Genomic DNA, 19,730 nt, shown 5'->3' on the forward strand with positions numbered 1-19,730 from the left:
TATTCTTTTACTTTTTTGTTGTTGTTCTCAGTATATATTACCATGTGTTCTTCTAACCATCTGCACATGCAGAGACTTACCTTGTCCATGTTTCTGGTCAGAGGAGCATCTCTGTCTTTAGAAATGGATAAACACCTGTGGAATGTGAGGAATGATGTATTCACACACTGTTTATCTGAACGTATTTTTTCAAAAGCATGTGCATGTCTTTTTCATAACTCATGTAAAACTAACACTTGAAATTTTTGTTTCAGTTTCTAAATGATTTTATCAGTGGAAGTTATAAACTTCAGAGACCTAAAGAAATCATCATGAAGCTATATGTATTTTTGGTCAACACTGGAACTACCCTTACGTTTGATACTGAACTTGCTGTACAAAAGTAAGAGAGTAAATTAATTGTATATTGCTTGGGTTTTTTTAAATTTAAAAGTGTATATAGTTGTTACATACTAGATTCTTGACAGATGATATTCAGTTATATTTTTTGGAGGTTGATATTGTTTTCTCACAGGTGGTTATGTATTTGAGTGGATTTTGGTTGTGGGTTTTCTTCATTCTTTTGTGATTAGCATTTTAAATGCCTTGCCAGATGATTGTGTGTTTGAGATCCCATGAAAGAGCAGAGAGGTTACTGACTTTCTGAGGCAGTGACAGAGGCTGACCTAGTCTTAGCTGAGTCTGGTGGTATATTCGGTGCTTTTTGGAAAAAATGGGTCCGAATGACTTCTTATCTTTTGTGCCCTTTTATTGATGGTATTTTATTTAGGATTCCTCTGTAAGAGTTTTGTTTTTCACTGACTGGCATCACAGAAGTTCTACAGGTTTTTCTTTTTCTTCTGTCACTATGCTTATCCTGAAGAAAATGTGTGCTCTTTAATGCTTTTAGATTAGATGCTAAAGAATTGGCATGAAGGTTTCTGTGTCATTTTCTGGATGGGTAAAAGTGGGTTCTGTCCTGTGTTGTAAGGCTCCAAAATGTTTTACATCATCTTGTATGTAAAACTTGAACCTCTGAATGCCCAGTTGCCTGAAGCGTTATCAGTGTTATAGGATCACAGTTAAGTCCCAGTAACTCTCCTGTTTGTATTTTTTTTTGCTGCGTATTGAAAGCATCTTTCAAATGTGTGTTTTGTGTTGTATCCTTTTTCCATTGTTCTCATGTGCAAGACACTGTAGGTAGCAAGAGCCAAGCTTACCTGTTGTCTTCTTGCTCTACCAGTGACGAATGAGTTGCAAGTAGTTGTACTTTAAAGACTTCTACCATTTTGTACTCAAATGCATTGTTTCCTTTCTCCTGAATTCTTATTTGTAATTTTTGTGATTCAGCAAGTGAATTCGGATTTTGAAAATTGTTTGTGGTGAAAGAGTTCCAAGACTGTCTCTACTGATTGTTTTTGTATGCTGTTCTAGAAAGCCTGTTGACACACAGGGTGTTATGAGCATGAAATAGTGTTTTAGCCATTCTGGTTCTACTGGGTCACCCCGTATGGTGTCCTGATACATTTGGACAATATGTTTCTAAGTCATAGTGAGTGAGGTACAGCATCTGAGCCACCATTCCAGGCTCTTAATAATCCAGTAGGGTCTGACTTTTTGCTGATATGGATAGTTCTTTGAGAAACAAGCTTTCCAGCAAGTGAACCACATGAAATCAAGGACTCTTCAGTTGAACTGTCTAATTTCTTATTCTGTATATCTGTATATATGGACTTGGTCTTTCTAGGAAGATTAATTTTCTTGGGTTCTTTGCCTGTCTGCTTATACTTGGATAGGCCAAGCTATCTTCCTAAAGACCATGGAGATGATAGGTGAATGGTTACTGTAACACAACTAGCAAGTACAAGCTTGTGCTCATGAGAGGTTTATAATGAGTTTGTGATGTCATGTTGAATCCTGGTTGTTTTAGATAACCTTATGATTTTTATTTTTCAAGTACCATACAGCCAAGTACAATTGTTATGTTTCCTGACAGTTTATCAAAACCATTGATGCTTTTGTTGATTACTCTCTTCATACTTTAAAGCTTTTTAAAACCTTTGCACAGATACTACCACGGTATAGTATAATTTGGTTCAGTAACTGTATCAGATTAGTAAATTCTTGTTTATTTTGCTGTTTGCTTGTGTTTTAAAGAAAAGGTCTAGAACATTTTAAAATAAGCAGTGGTATCATCACATAGAAATCAAAGTATGAGGCTGGTGAACTAAAAACAGGGATGGTCTATTGATACGCTGTTTCTACATTAAAAGTGACTGTGATCTTTGTAAGAATTTGTTGCATTTATATGGATTGTTAAATTTCCTGATACTGTTCAGTGCTATTAATGCACTTCATGTGAGTAAATCAGTGTTTATTAGGTGAAGTTGTGCTTACATTTTGCATAATAAAGTGTTGATATTCTTGTCTTGTAGGGTTTTAGCAAGTCAGCTCTTTTTCGTGAAGTCTACATTAAAATAACATAATATGACTTTTACAGTTGTTGTCCTAAATGCTTGATATGACTTAATCCAGAATTTCAACATGCTAACAGATCTTGGAAAAACATTACTAATGGTGCACCAGTAATGCAGAGGCTTTCTTCTTTTATCTGTTAGCTTATTAGCTGGATATCCAGAATACAACATGTTACAACACTTACAAAACTTAGAAATATGTTATTGTGCAGAATAAAAAGTAGTGGTTCTTTTAAAAATGTTCTGCTTTGACAATGACAAGTGTAAAATTAGACACCAATATGCTGATAATGTCATCTTCTCTTCCCATTTCTTTCAGTGTGGCTGATCTGAAACATGCAATTCAAACAAAGTATAAGATTGCCATTCAGCACCAAGTTCTGGTTGTCAATGGAGGAGAGTGTATGGCACCAGACAGAAGAGTGTGTAGTTACAGTGCTGGAACAGTAAGTGCATACTGCATTCTTAGCCTAAACCATCATTTATAGGGGAAGAAAAAGATGTTTCACTGAGGATTTTTTAAAGTATTTTTCCACAGTGTGCTGTTTGCTGGATTTCTTTGAGGAACAGATGCTTATCTGTTAACCTTATAGATTTTAACTTGTTCTTAAGACGTGTTACCCACACAATGGAATAATTGGTGATTAAACAGTATGTTGCCTTTGTTCAGTGTTTGGTTTAACTTCCTTTTTTTGGCTATAGGACACCAATCCAATTTTTTTATTCAACAAAGAAATGATCTTGTGTGAACGTCCACCAGCTATCCCCAAAACCACGTTTTCAGCAGAGAATGAGATGGAATTGAAAGTAGAAGAATCTCTTATGATGCCTGCAGTGTTTCATACGGTAGCATCACGAACACAACTTGCTGTGGTAAGTAGATTCTTACTGTATTTGCACACCAGAGGAAGATATGTCAGAGGGGAAGCTTGCTGTAAAATATAAAATAGTTTGTTCAAAAGGAAGTAAGAACGGCATGCTAGTGATGCTGTATTCTTCAGAGCCTTTGTCTTGAAGTATTTCAAGGTAAGTGTTGAAACGTGCTTGCTTATTTAGCATGCTCAGAGCTTCTTTCAAAAGCATAATTTAAGACACTGTTATGGATGGATATGTTTACACCATTTGCAAAATAAAAGCAATCTGTTTGCTTTTGACCTATGCTTTAATGCACTGCCTTGTTTTCAGTGTCCTCTGTCTGCCTCAACCTGAAATCAGGAACTTTGGAAATGTTGTTAACCCAAGTAGAAAATTATCAGTATAATTTTTAAAAGCAGTTTGCCAAGCTTGTGTTTCATCTTATGTGTCTTAAACAACTGGTGAGGAATTAATAAAACTAAGCTTCCTTTTCCTAAAGTTCAGGTTGCTTGTTATTGAGTACTGGCTTTTGCTTGCCTATATTTACTTTCAAACTAGTCAGAATCTCAATTTGATTACTTCTGTGTTATTTTAATAGAGAGAACTCATTCCTTGCAATGTGATCAGTAAGATACAAAGTGTGCATGCAGTAGGAGCAGCTGTGTGTTCAAAAAACTGACACAATGCCTTCAGTAGATGGGCTGATTGTGTTTCTTCATGTTAGGAACTGACCTCATTTCTTTTCAAATTTTACATTTAAATGTATTAAATGTTTTTAATATTTCTAAAGGTTATTTAAGGTTCCAATGGCTAGGAGTTGGAGAATGGTTATATGTAGCACTTTGCACAAAATGAATAGTGATATATGTTTTGTCTTGGTAATAAAATTTCTTAGTTTCAGTGACAGCTTTCTTGCAGTCTAAAAGAATATTTAGCACTTGAAGTGGCTTTATTTTAATACTGTACAGATGAATTCAGAGAAAAGTGTTAAGTCTTGCATACAGTACAGGGATTTTGTTTTTTCCCTTGGCATCCTGACCTGTTGGAAAGAAGAATTTTGCCTGAATAATTGACCTTGCAATACTGTCTGATTTAAGGCAAGGTTTGAATTCAGTAGACTCTTTTCTCCCACCTGTTGACATTTACTGCTGACTTTGTAAATAGGGCCTTGAGTTACTGGGTATCTGTGAATCATATGACTGTCATACAGGAAAGAGTGGATATCAGTGTGAATTCAGCTAAGGAGTGGGAGGTTTTCAATTGTGCTCCTTGAAGAGTGTGAGCTTTCTGGGTTTTAGCAGCTGAAAGTGCTTTAAAACCTTTTATTTTTTTTTTGTGAGGTGCTAAGAGGAGGTTATAAAATAAGCAAGATGGTAGCTGCTAAATACTTAACACTGGTTTGAAATGAAAGGGGGACTGTAGTAAGTAGTATGGTCTTCATGTTTATGTTTTATTTAGGGGAATGGAAGTGAAAGGTGGTGATACTCAGTCTCACATTTCTTGTGGTTGATATTTTACCTTCTCTGTCCCATCCCCTATTTTCTGGTCTTAAAAATTCTTAATATTGCTTTCAGTTCGATAAAGTTGCTTTACAATGAAGGAGCATACTTAAGTCCTCTGGAGTAAGCTCTTTTTATTCCAGGGATTTTATTCCTAGACTTGAAAAAAATTGTTGGTGCTACCTAATCTTCCCCCTTGATTCTCAAGGTTGCATTAATCTGCAGAGCACAAGAGTTTATTGCAGTGTTTGTGCTTTCAAATATGCTATTTAGATCTTTACTGGCTCATTCTGTTGGCAGGTCTATAATACTATAATATTTAGTTACAGACTGGAAAGTTTATCTAGTGAGAGTGATCTTGAGTTGATTTGTAATAAGAAAATAAATCTTTCTGTACTCAATGGCACCTATTAGTCTTATTGAAGGATGGAGTGGAGGGGAGGAATTCAGTATTTAAAGGTCTTTAAATGAATCTAAGTAGAATGAAGGTTTTATTTTTAGCCTGCAGATTTACCTTTGGGAAGATTATTATTTGTTCCCCACTTCTGTCAGTTCTTCCCTGCTTGTAAAAGGGCTACACTGGTAGAAGGCTTTTTTTTTTTTTTTGTGAAAAACTTGGAAATTTATTTAAAGACTAAATAGGTAGTAATATTCATAAATCTGACATACCTTTACACCCACAGTTAATTTTGTCCTAGATGTTAAATCTTTTAAAGCCATAGGATGTGTGTTGGGCCGTGAAAATGAATTGGGTACTTCTCTGGGGTATCAGGGGAATGACAAAACTGTCATATGTTGTGGAAGATTAGTAAATAGTCTGTTGTGATTTCAGATGTACCGAGGTGTGAAAACTGTATAAACAAGTATTGTGGTATTGTATTGAAGTAGTTATTCATGATGCCTGCCTGAAGCGTATTAAGCAGTAATTCAGAAGAAACTGAGGGAGGACTGGGAATGTGGTTAGAACATTAATCTTCAAGCTTCACCATAAGCCTCTTGCTTGGGAGGAAGAAGGAACATGGGATATTAATCCTACTCAAAATCAGTTAAGATCTGGGGACAGCTAGAAAGGCTCTGAACCTGTGTAGTTGTGGGATTGATGCATCCAAAGCCACAGAGACGACTGTATGAGAGACTTTCTACAAAATAGACAGGAAAAATCTACCATAGAATGCTCCAAGCTTTGTATTTTTATTAATTTTAGAGAAACGGTAACCTGCTTTACCAGAAAAGCAGAATGGCAGTACTTGATGATGGAGAGTTTTTTGCCTGTTGTAATTATTTAGGATATGTTAATTATTTAAATTTGATAATTAATATTTACTACTAATACATGATGATAATGTTTGGGAGTAGGAAAATAAGAGTTGCAGTCTAGAATATTACTCATGATAAAGTCTTACCTATTCTTGTCAACAACAAGAAGCAGTGATGTGTAACTATGTAAAAGTAGGGGAGAATATTTGATAGCTACTGGTTTCTATTTAGTTCTGCCCAGAGGATCTGTGATATGACTTTTAATGTAGCTCTGGATTCTCCTTTAACAAGTATTTTTATTAGTTCATGCCTTTATGGCCTTTTCATCATTTTCTCTATGTCTAAAACTGGCCGTTATTGACTTAAATTATACTTTGGTTTTCTGCATTTTTCTCTGCAATATCCATTATTACTATTCAAGTATAACCAGAATTCATCTTAGTTCACAGTGGAGGTCCTGCATTCTTACAGCCTTTTGCATACACATTTACAGATAACTATGTGTAAAAACAGCTGTTTTTAACCCCCAATTGAAACTAATTTCATTCACTTACATGAAACCTTTTTTTAGATTTCATAATTCCTAACCAAAAATTATTCCTGTAGGAAACTTATTACCTCATGTTTGGTTTTCATGGTACTATTAGATCAAGATATATCAATTTTCTGTGTGTTTTCATGATTTTAACATCTGTTACGTATTTTATTAAGTTCCTGTTCACTGCTTGTGATCTCATTATGTAGAATTCACAGTATAAAGATTAGGTAGCTTTAAAGAAGCTAAATCTGTTATCTGAACCTGTTCCTTTACCATTTAAACTGAAAATCTTGACATAGGTTTTGTCCTACATGATGTAATGTCTTTGTTTATAATGTTTCATTTTTTAAATCTCAGTTAAAGCAACTTTCTAAGCCTATTTTCATTTTATATCTCAGTGTTCTGGTTTCTCCTGGACTAAGAACTTTACCTTTGAGGTATCTGACTGTTCCTACGGGGTTCCAGCTTGCCTATTTAAAGGGCTCTGGTTTCCCACCTCTCTTCCAGTTCAGCAGTTCTGGCCTTGAGCTGCAGTATGTGGACAATGAGGTGCACACAGTGTTTGCGGAAAGTTACATACACACCAGCCTGGGAGAAGACAAGCTGTTCTCTACACAGCATGTTGTGCAATAAGCCATGTTGTGTCAATCTTGTCTAATCTTGTGGTCTTTTAACACTACTGCTTAAAATAATTTCTGGTAGCTTAGCCTTTAAGAAAGGATTATTTATTTTTTTTTCCTTTAGTGATCCAACTGAAGTCCCTTTGTTATTTTTCCCACAAGGATATTGAAAACTTGGACTTTTTGTTAGTGGATATGTTTCACATTTCATGTGATGCCATTGCTGTCATGATTACTGTCAATTCCTGTCGGTTTTATTTTGAGAAGTGGAAATGAGGATGAGAAACTGTGTGGTCATTTCATTTGGTTGCCTAAAACCATGACTGTAGTCATAGTACCTACATCATTCTTGGTTTAGTTTCAACCACTTCATAATATTTAAGCCAAGAAGTGTAGTCATGCTTCTTGAAGGCTGTGTATCTATTAAGAGAAATGCTCTTTCTCTTCTACTGGAAAGCTATTTTGAGACTCTTTGGAAAAGAGTTACTTTAAAATGTCCATGTTCCCTAAGGTATTGTAGTGTTTGTAACAATTGTGTGACCAGAGTAATTTTTTAGCTAAATTACTAGTCTAATATTGTCAGACCCAATTGTAGCTCTTCTGGAGAAGTCCAGATTTCTTTGTGACTTGGATTAGTGGTCAATCTCAATCTTTTAAAGTAGTTGAGAAGGGTGAGTTAAAATGGAATAGGTTTTAGTTTATCCTAAGGGATAATGAAAGATTTACTCTAAGGTAGATCTTTCCAAATGCTGCTCTGCCATTTGTTTTTGTTAACCTTTGTAACCAGAACTTTAGATCACATTTTTAAAAAATTTACCAGAAAAAGAGTTGGGTGACTTCAAACCAAAGTAGTAGAAGTTAACACTTACCTTGTACCATGGTTTGATTCCCTGACTGTGGTGGTTCTCAGTATGTTTTTCAGTGGTAGATTCTATCATCTGACTTCTCCAAGCCTGCCTATAATGTTACAGTGAAGAACTAGTGAAAAAAGTACTGAAGGAGAAGTCATAAAGCTGTGACTTACAGAATAACTTATTCTTTATTATCCTGATGAAATAAGTACTTTCTGAGTATGAAATAAGTCATGAACTATGTGGCCAAATGCCCAAAGGATGCGGTCACCTGAAATGACCAGTACCGAAGGAGAGTGGAAAAATCAGCTATTTACTGAAAGGAGACAAATTGCCATGAAATATCAAAGTCACTCTCACAGAGAAGTTAACGGGTTTTAAAAGCTGAAATCATGAAGTGGTTAATCCAGTAGCTTTACTGATGTTTTAGTTGGAGGTGTATGCATTAGGGATAATGGTCTTGGTTACTAATTTTGGTAAACAAGGTAACAGTTCCCTGTTGTGAATGCATTTATCTGCTGTTACAGTGTACGGCTCTGTGGAACTGCACTTTCAAGGATCTTTTTTATTGGTCTGAGGCTGATTTTTAGGGTGACTGAAACCTGTAAGGAGTCCTTTTTACAGGGTTTCAGGCACATGGCAATAGAGGACTTTGATGACTTGTTTCCTTTTACCGCAGGGTTGTAGAGAATGGAAAGAACCCTGCATTTCCTGAGAACTTTTGTTCTTTAGAGGTAAGTCCAAAGACCACTTAAGTCAAACAGACCTGGTCAGATTTTGTTCATTCAGATGAGCAGAATTATAACAGTAGGATGCAAAGACAGTCTTGAAATTGATGCTAAACACTCTATGAGATAATTTCTGCTTTAGATTAAACATATTTTGTTACTTCTATTGATTTTTTTGGTTGAAACATGGAAAACAGAAGTAATTATGATCAGAAGAATCGCCTAAATTTAGGTTGCAGTTATCAAAGGAAATAATTCAACTGAACACTGTTGAATCACCCAGCCAAAGATAAAAAGCTTTTTGGTTGCCCTCTGGATTTCTTGACAAATTTGGTTGTGAAGATGTCTTTATTTATTCTTCAACATAACAGCAAGAGGAGATTAGCCTGGGTTTGCCTAGTCTTGTACTGGTAGCAGTGCTTCTTGAGATCCACATTGCAGTGGTATGGTGAGGCTGTCAGTGTTCTAGGTGTGCTGCTGTAGCCAAGTAGGATGAACATAGCCCTACAAGGCAACTGAAGTTAACTTTTGTGCTCTGTGAACCACTGGGTGTCTGCCAAGAACCCTTGAGTGCGTCTGTGAACAGTCAGGGACAAAAGCAAGCCTGTTGTTAGGCAGGCTTCATTTTCTGTGCTGAAGCTGGCAACCTTACTGAGAAGTGTTAAAACATATGTTGGATTGCAGGCCTTTATTTCTATGCCTGACATAATTCAGTTTTTAGACTGTATTCATTTAGTAGAGAACTGCTTAATTCTTTTCTGCCATACCACTTATATGAAATAAATTGGTCTTGATTCTTCTATAGTAGCCTGAGATCTCCAGAGAACTGTTGTCTATGGAGATGGTAAGAAGAACAAGCTAAATCACTTGAAACTTTATTTCAGAAGTGATGGAAAGATAAGAAAGGTACATTTGTGTAGCTGAAAACTACAACAAATAAAAAATTTCTTAACTACTTTTAAGTTATGTAGATACTCCAAAGGAAGCAAAAAACTTCACTGCTTTGTCTTCTTGCTGCACAACCTCACATTTTGAAAGCAGAGTTGACTAAAACAAAACAAATAAAATAGTGGTTTAACATACTGTTCTTATTCCCTGCACCAGTATCTGCTTAGTATAGTCTAAGACTAAGACAGTTCTGGCATGTGGACAAATAGTTACTCCATGTAGTTTGAACTTGTTTAGAACCATCTACTTGCAGCCTCCTGAATCCAGGGTATTATTCTTTACTGTTTAAATATAATGAGCTCATTTCACAATATTGCCCAAATAACCAGCATCAAAGGTAGAAGTATGTTTTTGTGGACTTCTAATTGCATTCAGATTCACCCATGCAGACAGAATTCTACTGCTTGCCTCCCACCACCTAGAGAGAATTTCTTTGGCAGTTGGGATGCACATGTAAAAATAACTTTGGGAGGATTATATTATGGAATGGTGTTGCAATACCTTGCATATGTGCCCTGAAGCATGAGTCTGTTTAGTTGTACAGTCTGATTGGTAGTCTATTAGCTTACAGGTAGCTTTGAAAACTTTGTTATTTGAAAGAAGCTTAGCTGTCTTTTCAGGCTAATGAATTTCTATCTCAGTGTTAGTTCAGAAAAGAAAAATTTGTCTCTGAGAGACATATCATGTCTCAATGTTATGGTTGAGGTGATTTATGAGCAATATTTATGATTGCTTTCATAAGGGGATTTTTTTGTTTTAATGTCCACATCTCCTGCGTATACGTTAAGAAGCTGCAGCTCCTCTGACAATGATATCTGGTTAAATACTTAGATGGCACTGGGGTGTTTTTATAGAATAGTTCCAGGGCATGTCTGTTATATGACAGGTCCTGACACTGTTATGAGGTTTCTTAAAAATTAACAAATACTAATTGGTGCTCTGGGAAATACTGTTGTTTGGTCACACTTTTCTAGGAGCCAGACTGCTGGGACACAAGCTTCTGGTTTGGTTAAATTGCCGCAGGGTAGATTGCTAGATACAGACCGTCACTGCTGGTCCTCAGTTGTGTAACAAGCGATCTCAATTGTGAGGATTTTTTTTTTTTTCCTACTAAAATATATTGACTTGTGACTTCTGTTTCATGTTTGAAAGTGTTTTTTTGCTGGGGAAACAACCTTGTTAAAACTAAAATACTAAGCTGACCAACTTAAGTTTCTTGAGGGAGCATCAAAAATGATACATAATAAAGCTTCACAGGACAACACTAACTTGTAACTTTGACTTCCAGTGTGAATGCAATAAATGGACCTCACTGAAAAAGCAAACATTATCCACTAGTTAAGAGTATGTCTCTGGGTAGAAAGTTTGGTGATATGAAGCCTAGTGTCTACTTGAATATGTTAAATATTTGAGCTGTGCCACGCTAAGTGAGTTTGTCCAAAGGAAAATAAAACTAATGAAAGCTTCTCCCCAGGGTTTTTAAAGAAACATTTGAGTCCTGTCTTTACTTTCCCAGTTAAACTGTGATACTCAGTTGAAGGAACTGTATAAGTAAATGTCATGATCAGTTTTGATTTTGTAGGTGGCTTATGTTGTTTTAGGCTTCAGATTACTGTTCTGTTCTGTATATACTCTCACTTCTGGAACTATTGGTGGTAGTTTGGAGGAAGATGGAATATGAGAATAGTGTTTATGAATTGAAAGTAAAATACTTGTGTATGTTTCCAGGACATAGATTATAATGCAACAGAGACATTTAGTTACCTTTTCAGCTTCATATTTTTGGTGCATTTTTTTAGGTTACCTTTGGATAGAACCGCCTGTTCTTTTTGTTCCTAATATGATCATTGAGGAAGCAGTAATTCTGCTTCTTTTATATGCTTTTTTTTTTATATGCTGTGCAATTTGCCTTTGAGTAACTTGTATAGAAAGTGAACTTAAGAAAATAAAAAAAAACTGTTCAAGTTGTCAGTATTGCATTAGTCAGTTCATGGGCATATAAATTGTATGGACAAGCTCGGTGTAGTCTGGAGAGAATGACTTCCAGATTTTAGCACTGTCTGGATGCTGTTCCAATGGTGTTATTGGTTGGTTTTTGATTTAAGAAGTGAGAGTTTGTGCAGCAGTTAAAGTAACTGTTCTTTACAAACCGGAAATCCTTATTCTCACATGCACAGGAAATGACCAAAGTTCAGAAAACTGTAAAGGCAAATACCATCTTTAGTAAAAAGTGATAGGAATTTTTAATAACTTTTGGTTTCATTGGAGTTGCATATGTAAGTATTTTGTATATTCACTGTGCATCTGCTGATAGTTTAGCTATCAGTGATTTGAAGGACTGTGGAATTTTGTCATGATGCTTAAGACAAGGCTTGGACTTCTGAAAAAGGGAGGGTGTTCATAACTTTCAGGTTTGGTAGTATTAATTCTGAAATGTTTGGATAAAATGCTCTGCAGTTTTGTGGTTTATTTTGGGAATGTAGATGTTGGTCCCTAAATTTTTTTGAGTATGCCTCTGTGCTGTTAAACCATGTGTTCAGCAGCAAATGCATTGTGAAATATGCAGATGTGTTGGGATTTTAACACTGATTTCTCACTGTATTTTGTATAACTTGTTTCTCTGTGCATGATTTTCCTACATTTAAAATAGCACAGGAAAGTTGTATTCAGTCCTAGTTTACCAATGTGCTCAACCTGCAGGAAGTAGAAAGACTTTTTTTTTTTTTTTTTTAATAGGGTAGGTAGATATTAAACTTAAAATACAGGCATGCTCAGGAAAATATTTTCCGTGTAGTATGTTACTGGTAAAGTTTTGAGCTGAAGGATTTATTTTATGATTTTTGTGCTACTTTCTCATTTTGGTGTTTTAATAGGCCCTTTGAGGGGAACAACCTGTTTTCTTAAATTCTTAAAGTTATTGCTCTTAGTAGCCTACTAGTTAAAACTTTGGAATTGATTATAATAGTCATTACTGTTATTGAACTTAGAATAAGATATGGTATTTGCCATATGTAGGTCTCTGTTTTAACTTTTCCAAGTGGAGTGGTAAATTCTCACCTTCTTATGGCTGTAAAATTGTATCATCCAGGATTTTAACAGAAAAACTTCCACATTGTTCTCTAGATACCAGGTTGCAGCGTTACGTTTCAGCTTTGTGGATGCTCTGCACTGCTGTTGATCATGTTGCATCTGGTTTATTAATCAGTGAAAGACTTTGATTATTTGCCCTGCTGTTTCCTCATGCATTTTTTCTTGCATTTGATGCACCTGTGCTTTTGCTAACTTATCCTGCAGTTCATGGTTTTGTTCTGAGCTTCTGCTTGGCCCATAAAAAGTTTTCTCCTTATTGGACCTTGTTTCCAGCGTTTTCTGTCACATTATTAGTACAATTACTTGTGTGTGTGCGCTGAATATTTTATATTAACAGCATTTGATTAATTTTATAAGGTGCTTTTGAAACTGCAGTTTTCACCTGCCTGTTTTTATTTCCCAATAAATAGTATATAGTTTTTTCTCATCTAACTAATTCTTTTTAATTTAAGAATACAGGAAGTTTTGTTATTTTTAATGAAGTTTTAAGATGTACAACTTTTTAGCTGTTTAAATTTCACACTTTGTGTTAATATCTTCAGTGTAATTACCACAATAACATGATTTATACTTTGCTGATTTTTTTTTTCTTTCTTTTCTTTTCTTTTTGTTTTCTTTCCCCCACAGGAAATGTATGAGGTTGCCAAGAAGCTTTGCTCCTTTTGTGAAGGTCTTGTACATGATGAACATCTTCAGCATCAAGGCTGGGCTGCCATAATGGCCAACTTGGAAGATTGTACATACTCTTACCAAAAGCTGCTTTTCAAGTTTGAAAATGTGTATTCAAGCTATTTGCAGTCCATAGATGATATCAAGTTGAAACTTACACAGTAGGTTTGCTATTAAATTCAGCCTCAATACTTTAAACGTAGCTTTTGAGTGTTGTATGTCTGGTGCTAGTTCTGATTAATCAAGCATGTGTTTGTTTGGTTATGTATCACGGAGAACATTCTGTTCTTTGCTAGCTATTTCTTTGACATTTTTCATGTATTCATCAGCACAAAGAAACTTGTATTGAATTATATGGAAGATAAGCTCATTAATTAATGGCTGTTTAAAGAGCTGGAGTCATTCCAAATGTGTACCAGAAATAGCTAGATAATAAATTCAGACATTAAGATTTTTTTAAATGCCTATTTACACTTTTGAATTAATTGTTTTTAATACCCTTGAGGAGATATTAACAATTACAGTCTGTGTTCAAAGTATGAAGTCATAACACAAATTTTGACTCTATATGTATACCTTGGAGGGGTGTGTGTACATATATGTATGTATATGTGTGTATATTTGTGTCCTGCATGCTCTGGATGTTACTTGAAGGAAAATCTTTTACATCTTTGTGGCTGTTGCTATGGCATTTAATGAGCACTTTGCCTGATAGAATGTAAGTGGATGTTGGATACTAAAAAAAATAAACCATAAATAAGTTTTATCTTTAAAAAAACATTTAGCTTCATAGCTCTTACCGATATATAGAAACTATTCAAACTCTGCAAAAGTAGGCAGACAGAGGATACTCAAATCTTTGGTAATAAACATTGGTATCCATGCAGATTAGAAGTCCCAGTTGTGTGTTTAAAAAAAAAAAAAAAAAAGGCAAATAGGTAAGTCTCAGTTTATCAAATTGTATTTTTTTTCACTCCCTTATAAGCTTACTTCCTACACTTCCTTACACTTCATATTCTGGAGCAGAAGAGAGCAAAAACTGTAACTTCTTCATCTGCCCTTTCATGATGTTAATACTGAACAGAGTATTTTGAATTAGTAGTTTTGAAATCTGTTTCAGTTCTAAAATAAATAGTACTTCATAGTGCAGGTGATTTGTAGCTAAGATTTCATGCCACGTTGGCTTCTAGATAATGATGTTTTTTTCTTTCCACTTTTTAAAAAAAGGTTGGGTTCTGCTGTTTCTATCATGGCCAAGATACCACTGCTGGAGTGCCTAACGAGACATAGTTACAGAGAGTGTTTAGGAAGACTGGATTCTTCAGCTGAGCATGGAGGAACGGAAAGTGACGAAACTGAGGATGGGAAATCTGCTGAATTGGTGCTTTCTCCTGATATATCTAAAGTGAACAATAAATCAATGTTAGCATCATTTTGCAAGTCAGTTGAACATTCAGCTTTGGAAGGCACAGACCCTGAAAATGCAAAAGAAGATAAGGAATCTGGTCAAAATGCTACTGTCCAGGACAGTGAAACATCAGTAGAATTGAAAGATGATGATCAGCCTTCCTTCAATGTGTCTTTGTTAGACTGGATAAATGTTCAAGATAGACCTAATGATGTTGAATCCCTGGTCAGAAAATGTTTTGATTCTATGAGCAGGGTAAGTTAATTTTTTTAAAAATCAAATTGCACTACATTGAATGCTGCTGCCTGTTTTCCAGATGCAGGTGCTTTTGAAGTGTCTCAACTTTTTGTAACTACTTGTTTCTCAGATAACAGTCTGAATGAAGACCAAAACAGAGACTAGGGAGGGATAAGTATGGGGAAATTGTTTTAAGAGTTCAGGTGTTAAGAATCTGAGCTTTAGGAAGATGTATAATGTCACAATGGATGCTTGTGACCTTGCTTGTTTCTCTAATAGCCACATTCCTGTTGGAAGGCCGGTAGCTTCTTGTAACATTTAAGCAAAGTGACTTCTATTCTTTCTTTGCGGTTTTCATAGAAATTACATTTATAATAAAACTAAAGATTTTCTTTAACCAAAGTTAGCGTTCTTGTGTTCAAAATACTGAAGCCTTTATTAAAATATAGAACAAATTCATGTGACTAATTATGAAAGTTTATATACTGTATCTATGAATTCTTTATTAGCTGATACAGATGTGCTCAGAAGAGCCCAGTCAGTCTGGAGAGTGTCAGTCTGTGTTTCTGCTGCTGGTAGAATAAAACATTGCTCACTTTACTTTCAATTATTATTTTAATCAGTGAACACTATAATCTTTTGAAATTCTTTTACCTGTAGTTTTCCTTCTCTCTTGGCTTTCACTGTAGCTGATATTTTTTACATTGTCTAGCATTATTTGCGTATGCATAACATCATACTATTACAACTCAATATAGCTTGAACAAATAAAACAATTTCTCTTATTTTTGACACTTTATTTCCTCTGTAAGGTAGGACTGAAAAACTGACTGTTATTTCTAAAACCCATGTGTTGTAGGGAACATTGTGATGTGGTCAGTTTTGCGTTGATTTTTCAATTCTGTCTTAAAAGTAATTGGAGAATTGGGCTTAATATTAAGGCTATTTAAGATTTTTGAGCTGTCTCAATTCTAGTAGTGCAGAAAAGGCTAAGAGAAAAATTGGACATTACAAGTTTTTTTTCTTTAGCAAAAACAATTATTGATTTTGTGTGTAAAAGACTTGCTATTTTCTAAAGTGTGAGGCAGTCTTTTTGTCCTGTTTGTTCAGTAATGCTGCAAGGTGCTTTCCACTAATTTAGAGCAAGAGTAACAACACCCACTAGTTTGGTTGTGAGACAATAAATTCAATTTCTGCATAATGTTAACAAGAGACAAATGTAGTATCACTTAAAAAATCAATATTTTAAGAGTCAGACAGTAAAAAAGTGCTTCCAATTAAATTATAGTGATCCTAAAGACAGAAAAATGCAAAAACCACTTTGGTTAAATACTTACTCCAGCTTTTCTAATCAGCTTGGAGTCTTACCTGACAGACATCGCATGTTTTAGAGAGGCTGTCTTGTACTTGTGTTTTCTGTCCTTGTCTTGTCTAAAACTAGGCAGAAATGCTTTATTTCAACTACCATAATATTAATTTAAACGAATTCTTTTTTAGGGGAAAAATGTGATTGAACCTGCAGAAATTAGGTTTCTTTTTGTATTCTTGTCATAAGCAGAATTAGCAGGTACGGAAAATGCTTCAGTCAGAGTATTCTGGCCACCACCAGAAGTGTGTTTGATCAGTTCTGATCCTTTTGGGTTCACAAAAAAACCCCAGAGCTTCAAAGTAACGTGTTCCTGGCTTCCTTAGGAAAAGCTTAATTTACTGTTATGATTAGCAGGACAGACTAAGGACTGAATCTTTGCTTACCATTGATATGGAATTAGTTGGAAAAGGAAGCAGCCTGCAGCTGAAAAGGAAAAGAAAATACTAAATATCTTGCAGTGTAGTTGTTCTTTTAATACACGCTTCAGATGATACTTTAACACAGCAAGCCAGAATAAAATGGCACTAATTTTTTTGATTGCTTTGCCTACCTTCTCTCCATGCCCTTTCCTTCTTGGAAATATGAACCATGCAAATGGTTTGTGATTGCAGTTCTTGTTGAAAAACTGAATTCAGATAAGATTTTCGTGAAAGTGTAGAGCATCAGAGTAAGGGCTTTATACCTTTGGTACTGGTAGTCCTGATGTAACTGGTGTGTTGCACAGAGTGCTGCTAGTTATCTGATGGTTTTAGGCCCTAGATGTTTGTGCAAAATGACACTTCTAATTACAGAAATCTCAGCTGCAGTAAGAGCAGTGGGTAAGTAGAAGCTAACCAGATGTGCTGTTGTAAGCACTTAAATAAAAGGCTATAAAAGGAAGATTCTTGTAAAAGATGAGGAGAGCAGTATTGTCTACCTGTGAATGTAGAGCTAGCTGAATGTTGGAGATGCAATTAGGTCAAAGATGGGATGAAAAGAATGGATGGAGAAAATATAGAGTGGAATGAGAGGAATAGGCACTCCTATATCCTGTAAAAAAGAGATAAAACACAGGTAGAATGTGGAAGTAAAAAGAAAATAAAAAAACCCACTATTTCGTTCTTTAGTATTTTGTCTGTTAAAAAACTGTTCTGGATGCTGCAGTGGATTAATTCAGGATATTGAAGAGGAGTAATCCTGAATAGGGTGGCAATGAAGATGATCCTGTAAAATCAGTCTGGTTTAATACCAGAGACTACTTGGAGGTTACAATTACCTCCATTGTTTTTGGAACTCTCAATTTAATTCTCTACTCTTATGATGAAACTTAAGGGTAATTCTTCAATATATGTGGACATTTGTAACCTCTTAATGTTTCAGATACTTATTTTTTTCTGGATGATGGCCTGTGAAGGAATATGATAACATAATTTTTAAAGTGTGTTTCTATTAGGAAAAAAAAATAGCTAGAAGTATGACAAATACATTATTCCTCCATGGCATGTTTTCCAGTTCCTTAGAATTGATCTGCTTGTCTGTGTAGTCAATTAAAACATTCATTTAGTGGGAAAAGATAGACAGTTCTTGCAGCTTTTTCCCATCACCGTCCCTTCCATTGAGTTACATTCAGGATTTGTTTTGATTGTAGCTGTATGAACTCTGTTCCAGGGCAGACTGTGTCCATTAGCTTTAAACTGCTTCTTCCCCCTGCACCTTGCTTTGTCTCCGCAACTAATGTACCTTCCCCTTACAAGGATCCTGATTTCTATGATGGTGTGGTTGGAATACTTCAAAGATGTTCTTGCTGTGATGTAGAATCTACAGACTCATTTACTCAGAATTCTGAAACAGATGACTGATGTAGTCACAGATTAGATTAAAAAAAAAAAAAAGGAAAGAAAAATATTGAGGTTAGAAAACCTTTAACTAAATTATATCACCTTTCAGTGTGTCAACTGCTAATAAACTTGTTTTTTTTAGCTTGATCCGAGGATCATCCAACCCTTTCTGGCAGAATGTCGCCAAACTATCGCCAAACTAGATAATCAGAACATGAAGGCTATTAAAGGTCTTGAGGACAGACTCTATGCATTGGACCAGATGATAGCAAGCTGCAGCAGGCTGGTGAATGAACAAAAAGAACTTGCTCAGGTAATACACATTTGTGTGTGCAACACTGGAAGATTGTAGATTTTTGTGTATTCTGTTAAAGTTACAGTGAAACAAATGTTTTAATGCAAGATAGTTTTCAACATATCACACTGGAGTTGCTCAAAAAGATGCTGTATTCATAATAATTTGACATGTAAAAACTGACAGTATTTACATCTCATGGTCATGTTTTCACATGGTTTATAGCTAGAAAATCTGAACTTTAGTAGGAGATAGGGGAAGAGTTAAGTAGAAATACTTAAATATTTTGAAGGGAAATACTGAACCCTTGGTAACTTCTAACTCAGTGATACAGGATCATGAAAGAGGTTGTGGGCTTAATGGTCAATCATCACTCCTGTAGTGAGGAGAGTAGTGTACTTTCACTAGACAGTGTCATTTTAAGTGATAAGAAATTTGTTTAAAGGCTAGTCTAAATGTAAAACATATAGCTCCTGTTTTTAAAAAAGACTGCAATGTCATATGAAAGTTACTATATTAAATACAGTTCCTGTGAAGAGCTTCAGTTAACTTGATAATTAAGGTTGTCCTTTATTGCCTTGTTTGCAGTTGAAAGTATATAAAAATCTGTATATAGCCGTTACCTGCTGATGTTCAGATTTTCACCATGAAGAAAGGCATGAGTTTCTTTTTTCTGCTTGCACATTGATAAATTATTAGTAGGAATAAATGAATAATCTTACCTCCCGATCTTGGAGAGGGTTAGAGAAGAGAGCTGGGCTGACAGCTGTGTAGGACTCAGGCTTCCTGCTGCCTCTTTGGTCTGGTGCATAAAGGTGGGTGCTACCAGTACTTCTAGCAGCATTATTTAAAAGCAGAGCCTGTCTTCAGATAAGTTCAGTGAGTAAGTTTAGAAGCAAGTTTATCTTGAGTGTGTTTATTTTGTAGACCAGTGGTAAATGCAAGGTAATTTAGCGTGCTGGCTGAGCTAGTCTTCCGTCCCTATACTTGGTTGCCCCACGCAGTGAGTGGTGGTTTTAGCTGTGTTTTCCCCTCTTCCCTTGGATGTAGAGTCTACCTCAAGTCTACCAGACCCACTTTTGAGTGAGATTCC

General features: G+C 35.4%; 1 protein-coding gene across 4 annotated transcripts in view; it reads left to right on the top strand.

Annotated features, from left to right (window-relative positions):
• The window catches only part of RB1CC1 (RB1 inducible coiled-coil 1), a 68,748-nt gene that overhangs the window by 13,810 nt on the left and 35,208 nt on the right, over window positions 1–19,730 (top strand). For 3 of the 4 annotated variants that reach the window (XM_027899428.1, XM_027899430.1, XM_027899429.1), the window contains exons 3-8: window positions 255–382; window positions 2,776–2,902; window positions 3,159–3,329; window positions 13,470–13,672; window positions 14,739–15,174; window positions 18,485–18,655. In XM_027899428.1, the coding sequence (XP_027755229.1) occupies window positions 312–382; window positions 2,776–2,902; window positions 3,159–3,329; window positions 13,470–13,672; window positions 14,739–15,174; window positions 18,485–18,655 (1,179 nt within the window). In that variant the 5' untranslated portion in view covers window positions 255–311. Of the gene's footprint in view, window positions 1–254; window positions 383–2,775; window positions 2,903–3,158; window positions 3,330–8,755; window positions 8,811–13,469; window positions 13,673–14,738; window positions 15,175–18,484; window positions 18,656–19,730 lie in introns of those variants that run through there. The other variant, XM_027899431.1, reaches the window with a different exon arrangement.

The sequence above is a fragment of the Empidonax traillii genome, unplaced genomic scaffold (assembly GCF_003031625.1).
Source record: "Empidonax traillii isolate 1590-97213 ecotype Southwest subspecies unplaced genomic scaffold, ASM303162v1 scaffold667:size605846, whole genome shotgun sequence".
Classification (NCBI taxonomy): Eukaryota; Metazoa; Chordata; class Aves; order Passeriformes; family Tyrannidae; genus Empidonax; species Empidonax traillii.